General features: G+C 42.0%; 1 protein-coding gene across 1 annotated transcript in view; it reads left to right on the forward strand.

Moving 5' to 3' along the window:
- Positions 9317 to 16768, forward strand: part of ADAMTS20 (ADAM metallopeptidase with thrombospondin type 1 motif 20) — a 201577-nt gene continuing 194125 nt past the window's right edge. Inside the window, exons 1-2 of the mRNA XM_018047904.1 lie at positions 9317 to 9725; positions 10304 to 10665. Coding sequence (XP_017903393.1) covers positions 9635 to 9725; positions 10304 to 10665 — 453 coding nt within the window. The 5' untranslated portion in view covers positions 9317 to 9634. The remainder of the gene's footprint in view (positions 9726 to 10303; positions 10666 to 16768) is intronic.

Below are 16768 nucleotides of genomic sequence, written 5' to 3' on the forward strand. Positions count from 1 at the left end.
TTTTTTCCAGTGGTAGGTAAATTTTGATCCTCTTTCCCAGCTTGCTTCTTAGAGTATATTTGCATTTATTGTGGGCAATCCTTAAGGAAGAAAAGCCGTCTTTGAATTAACTGAATTGTTCTGGACCAGCTCAGCTACTTGTTGGGGTTGAGAGGTGCAGTAGCTTTCCAGCTACTTTCTTTCTGTCTTATCACAAAGCTTCCTATAGCTCTGGCTTCATTTTATTGTTTGCATAGGCTGTTTCCTCTGCTTCTCTTGACAAAACATGGTCTAGGAGAACTCCTGCTAATGAACCTGCTCACATACTCAACTTCTGATGTGTCACACAGGGCCTATAATTTTCAAAAAAAAAAGGGTGAATACTCATCTTAAGAAAGTGTATTTTTCCCTCATATTACTTAATATCTGTGCTGGCCAAGCCTTCTTTCTCCTTTGTGAATATTTTATTTATTTCTTTTCTTTATTTCTTTGTTTATAGTAACTGTTCTATAAGCTTGGAGTTATAATTATCCTTTGATTTTTTTAAAGAAATTTCCAGAAGAAGGTGAACTATCCAAATCTATGCAGCAACGTTCATCTGTTAAGTCGACTTTTCCATCATAATTGAACAATATGAACTATGCCAGTCTTTAAAAACAGTGCATATGAATGTGGGACATTCTACACAAATAAGGAAAGAACCACCCAAAAGAATCAGAAGTGATAGTACCCTTGGCTCTTATAGGATTAGAAACAGTGTCTGTTCCCAAACCAGACTGGAAAACCTTTCCATTCGTAAGCATTGATGTACACAGACAGCTCTTGCCTCTAATTAATTATTATTAATAAAAATATATAAGGGCAATAATAATCCCTATATTGAGCACTGCTTCAGTGTCGCTTGTGAAGTCGCTCAGCCATGTCTGACTCATTGTGACCCCATGGACTGTAGCCTATCAGGCTCCTCTGTCCATGGGATTCTCCAGACAAGAATACTGGAGTGGGTTGCCATTTCCTTCTCCAGGGGGTCTTCCCAACCCAGGGATTGAACCCAGGTTTCCCGAACTGGAGGCAGACACTTTAACGTCTGAGCCACCAGAGAAGCCCTATGTTCAGTCGCTCAGTCGTGTTCGACTCTTTGCAACCCCATGAATCACAGCACACTAGGCCACCCTGTCCATCACCAACTCCCGGAGTTCACTCAGACTCATGTCCATCGAGTCAGTGATGCCATCCAGCCATCTCATCCTCTGTTGTCCCCTTCTCCTCCTGTCCCCAATCCCTCCCAGCATCAGGGTCTTTTCCAATGAGTCAACTCTTTGCATGAGGTGGCCAAAGCACTGGAGTTTCAGCTTTAGCATCATTCCTTCCAAAGAAATCCCAGGGCTGACCTCCTTCAGAATGGACTGGTTGGATCTCCTTGTAGCCTAAGGGACTCTCAAGAGTCTTCTCCAACACCACAGTTCAAAAGCATCAATTCTTCGGCGCTCAGCTTTCTTCACAGTCCAACTCTCACATCCATACATGACTACTGGAAAAACCAAAGCCTTGACTAGATGGACCTTAGTCGGCAAAGTGACATCTCTGCTTTTGAATATGCTATCTAGGTTGGTCATAACTTTTCTTCCAAGGAGTAAGTGTTTTTTAATTTCATGGCTGCAGTCACCATCTGCAGTGATTTTGGAGCCCAAAAAATAAAGTCTGACACTGTTTCCTCTGTTTCCCCATCTATTTCCCATGGAGTGATGGGACCGGATGCCATGATCTTCGTTTTCTGAATGTTGGGCTTTAAGCCAACTTTTTCACTCTCCTCTTTCACTTTCATCAAGAGGCTTTTTAGTTCCTCTTCAGTTTCTGCCATAAGGGTGGTATCATCTGCATATCTGAGGTGATTAATATTTCTCCCGGCAATCTTGATTTCAGCTTGTGTTTCTTCCAGTCCAGCATTTCTCATGATGTACTCTGCATAGAAGTTAAATAAGCAGGGTGACAATATACAGCCTTGACGTACTCCTTTTCCTATTTGGAACCAGTCTGTTGTTCCATGTCCAGTTCTAACTGTTGCTTCCTGACTTGCATACAGATTTCTCAAGAGGCAGGTCAGGTGGTCCGGTATTCCCATCTCCTTCAGAATTTTCCACAGTTTAGTGTGATCCACACAGTCAAAGGTTTTGGCATAGTCAATAAAGCAGAAATCGATGTTTTTCTGGAACTCTCTTGCTTTTTCCATGATCCAGCGGATGTTGGTAATTTGATCTCTGGTTCCTCTGCCTTTTTGAGAACCAGCCTGAACATCAGGAAGTTCACGGTTCATGTAATGCTGAAGCCTGGCTTGGAGAATTTTGAGCATTACTTTACCAGCATGTGAGATGAATGCAATTGTGCAGTAGTTTGAGCATTCTTTGGCATTGCCTTTCTTTGAGATTGCAATGAACACTGACCTTTTCCAGTCCTGTGGCCACTGCTGAGTTTTCCAGATTTGCTGGCATATTGAGTGTAGCACTTTCACAGCATCATCTTTCAGGATTTGAAATAGCTCAACTGGAATGCCATCACCTCCACTAGCTTTGTTCATAGTGATGCTTTCTAAGGCCCACTTGACTTAACATTCCAGGCTGTCTGGCTCTAGAGAGTGATCACACCATTGTGATTATCCGGGTCATGAAGATCTTTTTTGTACAGTTCTGTGTATTCTTACCACCTCTTCTTAATATCTTCTGCTTCTGTTAGGTCCATACCATTTCTGTCCTTTATCGAGCCCATCTTTGCATGAAATGTTCCCTTGGTATATCTAATTTTCTTGAACAGATCTCTAGTCTCTCCCATTCTGTTGTTTTCCTCTATTTCTTTGCATTGATCACTGAGGAAGGCTTTCTTATCTCTTCTTGCTATTCTTTGGAACTCTGCATTCAGATGCTTATATCTTTCCTTTTCTCCTTTGCTTTTCACTTCTCTTCTTTTCACAGCTATTTGTAAGGCCTCCTCAGACAGCCATTTTGCTTTTGTGCATTTCTTTTCCATGGGGGTCTTGATCCCTGCCTCCTGTACAATGTCACGAACCTCATTCCATAGTTCATCAGGCACTCTATCTATCATATCTAGGCCCTTAAATCTATTTCTCACTTCCACTGTATAATCATAAGGGATTTGATTTAGGTCATACCTGAATGGTCTAGTGGTTTTCCCTACTTTCTTCAATTTAAATCTGAATTTGGCAATAAGGAGTTCATGATCTGAACCTCCTGGTCTTGTTTTTGTTGACTGTATAGAGCTTCTCCATCTTTGGCTGCGAAGAATATAATCAGTCTGATTTCGGTGTTGATCATCTGGTGATGTCCATGTGTAGAGTCTTCTCTTGTGTTGTTGGAAGAAGGTGTTTGCTATGACCAGTGCATTTTCTTGGCAAAACTCTATTAGTCTTTGCCCTGCTTCATTCCGCATTCCAAGGCCAAATTTGCCTGTTACTCCAGGTGTTTCTTGACTTCCTACTTTTGCATTCCAGTCCCCTATAATGGAAAGGACATCTTTTTGGGGTGCTAGCCCTATGTTGGGAAGCCCAAATGCACTGTTGTTGGATGCATTTTAAAAGTAGAATCAGAAAGGATCTAACTGCATCCCAGAACAAAGTTCAGGAAGATTTATAGGAATACAAACACATGTAGCACCCCAAAATGTAATATTCACAATATTCACAAGTGTAATATTCACATCCATCAAAAATTATCAAGCACTCAAAGGTGCAGGAAAGTATGACCAATACTGAGGGGAAAAAATCAATTAGTCAAAACTTGACTGAGAATTTTTTTCATATGTTAAAAACAGACGTCAAAAGGATGACTGCAACTGCATTTCATATGTTCAAAAAGTTGAGTAGAGGCATGTAAACTACTAAAAAGACCCAAGCTAAAGTTCTAAACTATAGCTTGTGAGACAAAAGATACATTGAAGAGGATTACTGTCAAACTAGACATTGCAGAAGAAAAGACAAGTGAATTTGAAGACAGCAAAAATAAATAAATAAATAAACCAAATGAAACACGGAAAGGAAGAAATAGTATTTAAAGAACTGAGCCTTAAAGAGCTGTAAGACAATTTCATTCAATTTCATATACGTATAATTAGAACCCTTAAAGGAGAAGAAGGAAAAAAAATACATTTGAAAAAATAATGGCTCCCAAGTTAGCACATTTGATGAAAATGATAAACTTGCAGTCCCCAAAATTCAATGAACTCCAAAAGGAAGACACATGAAAAAAATTACCTCAGGGTACACCATAAACCATTCACACAACAATAGTGATCAAGAGAGAAAATCATAAAAACAGTCATTACAAAGATACCCCATATACAGAGGAAAAGGATGACATATCTTTATTGGCAAAACACTCAAGGAAGAAGAAAGTAGATAAAAATCTTTAAATTATGAAAGAGAAAGAAAAAAAATAAACCTCAACTGAGACTACTATTCCCAGAAAAAAAGAAGAGAAGAGAATAGGAAACAAATAGCAGGATGTAAATATATAATTACATTAAGTATAAATGGCATAAATATCATAATTAAAAGAGAGATGATAAGATTGGCTGATCAATTCAGTTCAGTTCACTTGCTTAGTTGTGTCTGACTCTTTGTTGCCCCATGGACTGCAGCATGCCAGGCCTCCCCATCCATCACCAACTCCCAGAGTTTACTAAAACTCATGTCCATCGAGCTGGTGATGCCATCCAACCATCTCATCCTCTGTTGTCCCCTTCTCCTCCCACCTTCAATCTTTCCCAGCATCAGGGTCTTTTCACATGAGTCAGATCTTTGTATCAGGTGGCCAAAGTACTGGGGTTTCAGCTTCAGCATCAGTCCTTTCAATGAATATTCAGGACTGATTTCCTTTAGGATGAATTTGTTGGATCTCCTTGCAGTCCAAGGGACTCTCAAGAGTCTTCTCCAACACCACAGTTCAAAAGCATCAATTTTTCAGTGCTCAGCTTTCTTTATAAGTCCAACTCTCACATCCATACATGACTACTGGAAAAACCATAGTCTTGACTAGATGGGGCTTTGTTGGCAAAATAATGTCTCAGCTTTTTAATATGCTGTCTTGGTTGGTCCTAACTTCTTCCAAGGAGTAAGCGTCTTTTAATTTCATGGCTGCAGTCACCATCTGCAGTGATTTTGGAGCCCCCCAAAATAAATCTGTCACTGTGTCCACTGTTTTCCCATCTATTTGCCATGAAGTGACAGGACCAGATGCCATGATCTCAGTTTTCTGAATATTGAGCTTTAAGCCAACTTTTTCACTCTCCTTTTTCACTTTCATCAAGAGACTCTTTAGTTCTTATTCATGTTCTGCCATAAGGGTGGTGTCATCTGTGTATCTGAGGTTATTGATATTTCTCCCAGCAATCTTGATTCCAGCTTGTGCTTCATCCAGCCCAGTGTTTCTCATGATATACTCTGCATATAAGTTAAATAAGCAGGGTGACAATGTACAGCCTGACGTCCTCCTTTCCCTATTTGGAACCAGTCTTTTGTAAGATTGGCTGATAATTTTCCCTAGTTCTCCTAGGTTATAGAAATTTTGGTACTTAAACACAGCATTTGGTGATGGAGGATACTTCCTCAAACTCTGTTTATAGTTCTTTTTCACGTGATGATTATAATCTAGTTTTGTTTGCAGAAAAGTAAATAGACAATTAGAACATAGGTTAGTAAATCCTTGGGAAGTGGAGCTTGGTTTTTTTCTGTATACCTGTATATGAATACTGCAAATAACAATGGTTTAAAAGTTATTAATTCAATGGCCACAGCTTGTACTATTTTAACTATAATAATGAAAAATTTCCAGATCTGCTACAACATATAGAGTTTCTACTTAACAATTGGTCATTTATAATTAAAAATTAAACAGTAACTCTGAGGGTCTCTTGGCAAACCCATTTTCTGTGCATTTACCATTTTCCAACTCTTTCCCCCTGTTAGGTCAGTGGTTCTCAACTGGGGCCAATTTGTTTCCCTGGGGGCACATTTGAAAATGTCTAGAAATATTTGGGGTTGTCACAACAGGAGTGAGGTACTCCTGGCATTGTATGCATAGAGGGCAAGGATATTGATAAACATTCTAAAATGTACAGGGGAGCAACTCTATAACAAAGACTCACTCAGCCCAAAAAGTCGATGGTGCCTTAGTTAAGAACCTTGCACCTGAGTGACCATTCATCTCAGTTTGCTCAGCACATCCCGTTTTCACATTGAAAGTCTTGCATCTCAGAAAACCCCCCAGTTTTAGGTAAACAGTGGAGAATGATAAACCTAAACCCTACCTACTAATACTTGAAAAGCAGTCTGTATTCACTTAGTTGTTTCTTTTGGTATGAATGCTCAGTCTCCTCTTGTAACACAATAAAAATCATAGTCAGCACGAACATACATTAAGCACATATTTTGTTCAGTATTATGCCAAATATGTTAGCTCTTTTAGTCACCTTAACAATTGCCTGAGATAAATATCATTGCCTCTATTTTACAGTTGATAAAGAGTAGGCTTATAGAGTTTGAATACATTCTTGAACTTTACACAGCTGGTCATGGTCGAATTCAGATGATAAAGCAAGGTCTATCTTGAGTATAGTGCACATATATCCTTGCTCTGAAAGACTGGAATTACTTCTTCCACACTGTGCCAATATCATAACATAGTTTGTATTTATAATAATAATTGTTGGCATTATAAATCAAACAATACATTTGATATAATTATGGCTTTATTTTCCAAGTTGTTGTTGGTTATGACTGTGCTGCATGAGATTTGAGCTAGTATGAAGAATACAGTCTGTTCTTAAAAATTATGGATTTTGAAACCAAAGAGATTTGATATGTGATCTGGGTTGAATTACCAAATTTCTCTAAGTCTCATGGGGGGAAATGCATAAATAAATAAAGTAACGTTTCTAAAGTCCCTTGTATAGTGCTTGGTATGTCAAAGGAATTCCATAAGTGGTAGCTATAATTGTCCATGTGGAGAAATGTTTGATTTAGGTGGCATAGATTAGTTTATTCATGACATGTTCACCAGTAGGGAAGGAAAAAGGAAGAGAGATAATGCAAGATAATAAAGAGAGATAAGTAAATGTTGTGATATTCATCACAACAGTTATGGTCTGGAATAATGAAAAAATTCTGGTGTCAGGGTTTTTAGAAATCCAGTCAGTTACTTAGTTACTGCGCAACATTTATCTTTTATAAAAGGAAAGAAATAATGCTCTTTACTAAACACTGTGCAGATTATAATGACATAAAATACATACCCCATACATCTTCCTGCTTCTTTAAAACAAGAAAAAAACAGTTCTGTTCCTAGGACATTGTTTCCAAAAAGTTACAGCAGATCAAAAAAAATCAAATGCTCCACTGCAAATACTACTTTGAATGACAAACATTCTGTGATGAAAATGAAATATTTATTTTGCCTGCAGTCGGCAGTCATAGTCAGTTAAACAGGTGCAGTTCTATTTTCTGTTATTTGTATGAAGGTAGGCATGGCACCTGGGCTTCCCAGGTGGCACTAGTGGTAAAGAACCTGCCTGCCAATGCAGGAGATGTAAGAGATGCAGGTTTGATCCCAGGGTTGGATAGTACCCCTGGCAGAGGGCCTGACAATCCACTCCAGTATTCTTTCTTGGAGAATCCCATGGACAGAGGAACCTGGTGGGCTACAGTCCACAGGGCTGCACAGAGTCATATGACTGAAGTGATTTAGCATGCACACACAGGCATGGCTCCTAAGGTAACGATGCATTCAGAGCTGCAGGGCGATTGGAATGACTCTAAATTACAGTATACTGAAGGCAACCACCAAATAGCTGTGGGTCAAGTCCATTTTTGCTTTGTTTAGAGTAACAGTAGGATTAATTTAGAAAAACACCATGAGGAGTCTGTAATTCTGTGATGAATAAAAATGACACTTGTGAGCAAGGGGTAGATGAGTAGGGGATGGATTGTGGAAGAATTACCATTATCAAGCTGGGTAATTTCCTTGGCAAAAGTAAGAAAATCTTCCTTGGACAAGACTTCCACATTTGTGATGAACAGATGGACTAAGGGCATGAAACAGAGGCTTGTTATGAGAGGTCAACTCAGAGTGAACAGTATTTTCATTGTTGAGAGCTCAGAGGAGAAAGGACAGCCAGGGACTAAATTGAGAGTGTATTTCTTTATGTTTGTGAAGATTTATTCATCTAATTCCTTTATTTTTTATACTCATACTTTTTCTCTCCCTTAGTTGGATTTGGAGAATATCTGACCACTGCCTCTTCCTTTTTTTTTTTTTTTATATATTGGTTATTGAGAGGAGCAATATGGAACCTGTAAATTAAACAGGTGGATTTGGGTAATGAGAAAGGAGTTCTGAAATGATGACACTTTTTGCTGCCCCTGAGCTTTATCCAGCTTAACAAACCACAAGATGACGCAACTGGGTTCAGAGCTACAATAAATGCTGAGGAAGATAACTGTGAATACATGGGGCTATTTGAGTGTTATAAACAAAGGGCGTATGAATATTGTGAAAGTATCCGCAGGAAGTCTCATAAAAGCAATGGCCCATAGACAGGAGTAGATCCAAATTTTGTGGTGGCTGATATTTACATAATTTGGTGAGGCCCTTTATGCAAAATTAGGTACAAAAAAATGAATATTGAAATTAAAAAAAAGTGATGACTACTCTAACTTTAGAGACTGCGATCCTTTTCTGTCGTTGTTGAATTTCTTTAGGTGATTGTCAGAAATTCTCCCCAGAAGTGTGTTGATTGCACCTTTGCTTTCCACTCTAATACTGAAACTCTCAACAACTCCTCGGGTGCACAAGGGGCCCTGCAAATGAGGCCTGGCCATTAAGCATCATTGGTAGCATCCTCTGCCTACAAGATTTTCCCTCTGTAGTTTACTTTATCTTGCTTGAGAAGCCTAACATTACCATGATGCATAAATAACAGAAACTTTTCATCTGATGCTTGCCATTTCATTGTAGGAACTAAAACCTCACACACCTATGCCCTATCTGGACCTCGGCCGCGCAACTTGAGTCCTAGGTTTTACGGGTACCTGGATGGTGTCCAACTGGGCCTCGGGCGACTCACCACGCTGCACGCCCACAGCGGGAGCCCTCAGGGACCGCACTCCGCGTGCGGCTGGGAGCTGGGGGCGGGCAGCTCGCTGGAGGGCGAGCCGGGGCCGCGCCTCCCTCTGATTGGCCCGGCGCGGCCCCTGGGGGCGGGCTCTCCCCCGCGCTAGCCGGGCCCGGGGTGGCTCTCTTGGCACCGTTCCTGCTAGGTCGGCTTGCTTCCTCGCGCTGGGCTGGACTGGTGTAGAGGGCTTCTGAGGGCGGTGCGGGCGCAAGAAGCGAAGCGAGGCTGCGGAGAGCGAGCCGTGGGCTGCGGGGCTGCAGTGAGATGAAGCAGTGGCTCAGGGAGCGAAGACTGGCAGTGTGGCGCGACGGGCCGGCCCGGGGCCGAGGCTGCTGCTCCGGAGGCTGCTGAGACGCCGCGGCGGCCGGCGCGGAGAGCGACAGGCGAGAGGGAGGAGAGGCAGCGGAGCGCTGGGAAGCCGGCGGGGCGGCGGGCGGCTCGAGTTGGCCTCCCCGGTCGGGATCCCCCGGGTGGAACCATGCGGGTGGTCAAGTGGCTGACGGGGCTGCTCTACCAGCTCTCGCTCTTCATCACCAGGTCTTGGGAAGTTCACTTCCACCCCAGGCAGGGTAAGGTCACCGCGGGGCGACTTCAGGAGCGAGGTGGGGCGCGGGCCAGAGGGGGCGGGAGGACGGAGGCGGGGGGAGCGACTCTGTCCTTTGGGGGACCGTAGCCCTGCCGGGGCTCTCGGGACTCCGGGATCCGTCAGCCCGAAGCATCCCCGGAGGTTGCGGCTATGTGGGGTTTCTAGGAATCGCGCGCGCAGGGACCACGTCTCCCTTCGGGGACCACGCGGCGGGGGCGCGAGGGGCAGGATGGCGAGGGCGCCAGCGGGCACGAGTTGGCGGCCACAGGGAGGAGAAGAGGGACGCGGGAAGGAGGTGGCTGCTGAGGACCCTGAACGTCAGAGTCCCTGCTTGGGGAGGGTGGAGAGAATCGGGGGTGTGGGAAAGCAGGCAGGCACACTCACAGAGCGCACGTGTGTGTGCGCGCGCGCGCTGGCCAGCGTGTGTCCATTTGTCGCGCCCGGCCGGGGATATGGGGACCTGGGGCTTCGGCCCTTTGGAAAGGAAGTCTGGTTGATGAAGTTCGAGGCTGGGAAGTTGGAAACGGGTGGGGCTCAATGGCCGTATCCCTGTGATTGCAGAAGCCTTAGTGAGGACACTGGCCTCCTACGAAGTGGTGACCCCCGCGCGGGTCAATGAGTTCGGCGAAGTATTCCCGCAGAGCCACCACTTCAGCCGGAGGAAGCGCAGCTCGGAGACTCTGGAGCCCACACCGTTCAGAACCCACTACCGAATCCGCGCCTACGGGCAGCTCTTCCAGCTGAACCTGAGCGCCGACGCGGCCTTCCTGGCTGCGGGATACACCGAGGTGCACTTAGGCACCTCTGCGCACCAGGCGGAGGAGCGCAGCGCGGCGCCCGCAGACCTGCGCCACTGCTTCTACCGCGGCCAGGTCAATGCTCGCGAGGATCACACAGCCGTCTTCAGCCTCTGTGGAGGCTTGGTAAGCGCCCTCCGCCCCCTTAGCGTTTTCTTGGGATCCAGTTCAGTAAGCCGAACATTGGCTTTTCCTGAATGAGCGGTTGGGGGACCCAGGCGATCAGAGTGCGCCACCAGAGGGGTTAACACCTAGATGAACCCAAGCCAGAGGCCACTCCTTCCTGCAGGGGGAAAGGGATGTGGAGGATCAGCCTGTCCCTCTCTGCTGGGCAAAACTGACCCTCTTTTGCAAAGCTGTGAGAAAAAGTGTCAGATGCTGAGCAAATCGGGGAGGCAGGCGGGGCTCTTTGCCCTCACATGAAGTGCGGTTTCTAGCAGGAGGGCAGGCTTTTTCACTTACACATCCATGCTGGACTCTGTTGAGACCAACACCCCTGAATTTACTTAAATGTGTTCTTTGAATGAAGAGTGATAGAAGAAAAAGAGAATGAATATAGGGTTTGAAAAGAGTTGGTTTTTTTTTTGGCTAGTGTGGGGATAATCATTAATCTGTGAATTACAGGATAGGGAAAAGGTTGAATCTGTCTGTTTAAAATGTACACTTAAAAATGTAGAGCCTCTACGAAGATCTGGTGCCAGCAAATGAGAAATGACTATCAGAATGACAAGAGTAAAAGATGTGGCTTTTGTAAAAATCTCATTGTAGAGAGAGGAAATTAAATGAAATATTGGATTCTAAAACAGAGGTTCTAAACCTTCTTTTTTTTCTCCCCATCAAATTTTTCAGCATTCTAGGGGAAACCCAGGACCTCCTGTCAGCATAATTTTACTGTGTAAAATAGCATACCTGTTCTTTAATTGGCTTTCTTTTAAATACTAACAATAATCAAAATGTTATAAGTATTAGAATTTGTGATGTCATAATACTTCCTTTATTAATGTATTAAATAATATCTGTTGGGGAGAAGACTACTTCTATACTTTTGTGGTGGTAATGAGAATAAATAATCCAGATAGTTTCATATTGCATTATGTTAGTGTTGAAGTAGCTATTATTTTGGGGCTTCCCTGGTGGCTCAGTGGTAAAGATTCCACCTCTAGTACAAGAGACATAGGAGATGAAGTTTCGATCCTTGGGTTGGAAAGATTCCCTGGAGAAGGGCATGGCAACCCACTCCAGTATTTTTGCCTGGAGAATCCAGGGACAGAGGAGCCTGGAGGACTATAGTCCATGGGGTTACAAAGGGTCAGACATGTCTGAAGCAACTGAGCACGAATGTGCAACTATTCTTTCATTGCTAACAAAGTCACAATGTCTGTAGTTTTACCTGCAATCGTAATTGAAGGAAATGTTAAGTATCAGAAGTTAGGGAAAATAAAGATGTAACACTTTTCTATCCAAGTTCACAGAACCTTTAGTTGTGAACACTTAATATTAAAACATCCACGAACTTAAGTTTGTGTTCAAGAAAAAGACTAATAATTTGGCTACAGAATTCTCTTCAAGTATTCTGGCTTTTGTTGGTCAAAATTTAGAAGAGTTTCAGAACATCAACATTATTTACTTTCTGATGAAGTAGAAAATTGATAACAGTTCCCTCTAGGCAAAATATAATACTTCCTTCCAGGGTAATTGATGTAAGATGTCTTTCTGGGTGTGAGTATTGGTCATTACTAAGTAGATTTGGAATGTCTCTTTGTTCTTCTCCCTGCTATTTTAGTGTGTGTGTATATATATATGTATATATATATATATATATATATATCAAGATATTACATATATATCTCAAGGTATTTTATATATATATATAATTATTATTTTGATTTATACATACAAGGAATGCCGTGGACAGTTTTCTTTCCTGCTATAGATAAACGTAAAATTCAATATCAGAATGGAAGAAACACGCTAATATTTACACAGCCATCTACAGATAAAAGAAAAGTATTCTCTTTTCAAGAAACTTTCAAAATGTTTAGTTTGTCTGGACAATTCTAGATTTACTACCACAAATTTGCCACGGTCAGTATGTTTTCTTGATTTAGTATTTAAGGCATGGAAAAAAGTCCAGATGGGAAACGTTATTAGGAATGATGTTTCTGCTCATGTTGATTCATAATGTTGGTGTAGTTCAAATTATTTTTCAGCATCTCCTTTTTGAAAATGTTTTTAAGTCTTAACAGAAGTTCATCCTTTCCTCTCACTTCATCAGTTAGGACATAGTTGTCTAGTTATACTGTGTTATTAATTTGATTTATGTATGTACTTTGCTTTTGATAGACTTACTGATATTATCAGAGTTTAATTTGATTTAACATTTAAAAACATATTTTTCATAGCTATATAGCTCAGCTTTATCTCATTTTCTTTGTATGTGTAAGTCTGTGTTGAAGACATCAGTCATGGCAGAGATAGAAAATTTCTAGTAACACAGAAAATAACTAGAGGTACCAGGATCTAAAAATCTTTTAGAAGTGTAATGAGGACCAATTATAAGTCTGAATCACTAATGAGATTAGTGACATTTCTTTGATTTTTTTTCACTTATGATATTAGTACTATAGCAGATATTAGCTATTATTTTGGGCTTCCCTTGTGGCTCAGCTGGTAAAGAATCTACCTGCAATGTGAGAGGCCGGGGTTTGATCCCTGGGTTGGGAAGATCCCCTGGAGAAGGGAAAGGCTACCCACTCCTGTATTCTGGCCTGGAGAATTCCACACACTGTATAGCCCATGGGGTAACAAAGAGTCAGACATGACGACTGAGCAGCTTTCCCTTTATGATTGTTTTATTTCTATTTCGATTCTCTCCTTAGCACTCTTTAGAAAGATGTTGTGGGGAGGGAGGTGGGAGGGGGGTTCATGTTTGGGAACGCATGTAAGAATTAAAGAATTTAAAATTAAAAAAAAAAAAAAAAAAAAAAAGAATGATAGTTCCGGTAGGTGGCAGAATTTCTCGTAGGCTTTAGAGTCCATTTGTTATAACACCAGATTTCTTTTTTTAATCTCAGATTAGTCTTTAGATTCAGATAAAGTTGCATTACCCACAACCTGAACCAGCTGAGTTTTTGCAAATCCACCTTGATGCAATGCCCAGGTTGTCAGTAATGCTCACCTACAGCCCTGTTCCTGCTCGTTTCCCAACTCATCTTTGTGACTTTGTATATGTGCTGCTGTAATGATCCAGCTTTGATCTTTGTCAGTCCGTTAATTGCTAAAGTTGAGATTTACTGAAGGATATTTAGAGCGAGTCTTACTGAGGTTCTCTTTTTTTCGTTGCTCTTTGCTTTTAGTTTTGCTTTTAATCATGAATAGATGTTGTACTTAATCAAATGCTTTTCCCGAATATCTTGAATGAATGTGAGACTTCCTAATTTTTTTTCCCCGCTAATGTTCATTATCTTGAACATTGCTGGATTCAGGCAAATGTTGACCATTGATGAAAATGACCTCATACAGGGCCATAAAGTGTTTTGAGGCCTTTGTATTGCTTGAGAGGAGGGTGGGGAAATCATATTGTCCTCCAGTTCCTCTGGCCTCCAATGTCCTTTGTGCCTTGGTCTCTGCATTTTTCTGGCACCAGCAGCTATATTCTGAGCCTGATGGCTTTTCGTTGTTCAGCTGGGTTTCACTGACTCATTCCCTCCTGGGTTCTCTCTAGCGCTGTGTGTCCCTCTGAGTTCTGGCTGCAACACCTGTTTGATTTCTTGTCTGCCGGATGCATTGTGTAGCCCTCGACACAGGGTCACTTAATTCCTGTGCAGTGCTGTCTCCATGTAAGGTGGTTTGGTGATGCCATTGGTAATCTTCCAGACCCCACTAAGGTTCTGAGACCCTCCAGGGCATGGGACTTGATTCCTCCCCTTGCCAGACTCTGCCATGCCCCTTAGTTCAATGTGTGTGTGAGAGGGCCTTGCAGAGAGAAATCCCTTCCCTGAATCCTGTGTAGCACGCTGAAGCACTTATCTTGGCAGTGCCCCTAGACCATCTAACTCGCCTTCTGCCTCCAGACCTTAACCTCCAGTGAGTCAGCGCACACACCTCCTTTCAACTGTTTCCTTTGCACCCATCCTTCTTTTCTTCCTGGAATCCACTAAGTTCTCCTTTCGTGTCTCATTCACTTGGCTTGTTCCCCTTCCAGCTTCTCCCTTGAAGTAGCATCTGGCCTTCCTTTCTCTGGTGGCTGCTGAGGAACTTGACTTTTAGAGGAAGGGAATAAAAAACAAATTACTATTTTCCAAACACCTCCGAACATACAGCCTTTAAAAAAATTGACACCGCAACATATTTATTGATTCCTTATAGTTGCTAGTGTTGCAACTCAGATATATGAACTGAAACTTTCTTTTAATTTCTATTCAGCTATATTTTCCCGACTTCTGGAAGTCTTAGGTTTTACATGTTTTTCTCTTTCATTAAACCACTGAACCATAACTTGTATTGTTTAGTTTTCTTCAGTGTTTTGGGCCCAAGAACCAGAAGGGGCTATGAGTCTGCCAGAAATTTTCTTTGTTTCATGTGGGTATAACTTTTGCTTTTCTAATCTTACCTTCCCTGTAATTTTTCTTTCTCATAAGTATTTATCACATACTCAGACATTTCTGATTATTTTTGTGTTTCTAAAATCTATAGTAGATATGAAAATAGAGCCAAATCATAAAGTTACCTATAAGCAATATAATGGCTAATCAACTCTGTTTTTAGTTCATTGATAAAGTCACAGACTATATAGTTATCAGGCCTTAATACCCCTAGATTCAACTACAGGCTTTTTTTTCACGGTCATATTATTTATCTTCTCATAATGTTGATAGACAGTTGCCAAAGTAGAGGTCAGTATTCCTTAAGATATAATATTGGGGGCATGTCCTGGTCAGGATGGCATGTGTAAATTGTACAGAGACGTTCCCGACAACCCGTCTCTCTACCAGCTCTCTTACATTACCTGGTGGGTTCCCTTCTTCCAAAGGCCCTCAGGGACTAACCCGACTGCCTAGACAATTAACTTCACTGTTTCTTGGTGGGATTTGAAGCAATGCAGTCTTTTTGGTTGAAAGAAACAGTTTCCAGATGTCATAAAACCAGACGTTGCATCTGGCTTTTACAGTATTCTCACGGAGTAGCTTGCAGTGTCTGTGTGTACTTTTTTGAAGTTTCTCATGTGAACCATTCTGCAGCATGTCAGACACTAATGCCCTCTGATGACTGATTATTGAGGTGCTCTAGTAACTCCTTGTTCAGACAGGAAATAACTGCATGGAAACCATCAATAGTGTCTTTACTGTTTTTTTGTCTTGTAAAACTTTTATTTTCTAAACTTTCTATTTGTTCAGAAGTCCTATAGCCTTAGATCATTACACATGCTATTCTGTATTCTTTGTTGGTAAAATTCACAAGGACCCCTTTTATTTATTCCCATACTCAGTTAAATAAACAACACTAGGAAGACTTTCTTATGCCTCTGCCTTTAACATTGTAGTGTTAGCCTAGGTCCTCAGATGGCAAGGTGGGGTTAACTGTGCAAAGAGTTTATTTAGGGGAAGTGTCTGTGTTAGAGAAAAGGAGAGAGCAGTGGAGTCTGACACCAGTGAAGAGAGGATGACAGTGTTGGGTAGAAGTACCCCAGGCTGCAGGGCACTCTAAGCAAGGTTCCACAAAGCTCCCCATCAAAACTGTTTGTCTGGCAGAGGAATCCCTTGCCTCCTAAGAGAAAGTTTCCTCTTCATAGCCAGGCCACACTTGGTTACTGACTGAGTGGTGCATGTGAGATACTGCTGGGGCACAAGCACGATGGCTTTCAAAGCCTACTGTGGGAGTCCTTAGCTAATTATGCTCAGCCTTCTCAGGGCCACCAAACATGACATCAGGCACACACACACACACACACACACACACACACACACACACCCACTCAATGAAATAGTCTGTTGAATGCTGTTAACAGAGCAGTATAAGAAGTGCTGGGTGAACTCTGAGAAAGGTGCGAGTAAGAGTGTTATGAGACCTAGGCTGTAGGCTTCTCAGTTGGACTTTGAGGGATGACTAAACACTTGGGGATGTGAAAATTCAAGGGCTTCTTGTGGGTCTCAGCTGCTGAAGCATAGAGTGGCTTGTGAAGTAAGGGAGAAATTTAAGGTTAAGTTCAGATTAAGGCTTGAAATGTATT

The sequence above is a fragment of the Capra hircus genome, chromosome 5, assembly GCF_001704415.2.
Source record: "Capra hircus breed San Clemente chromosome 5, ASM170441v1, whole genome shotgun sequence".
Lineage (NCBI taxonomy): Eukaryota > Metazoa > Chordata > Mammalia > Artiodactyla > Bovidae > Capra > Capra hircus.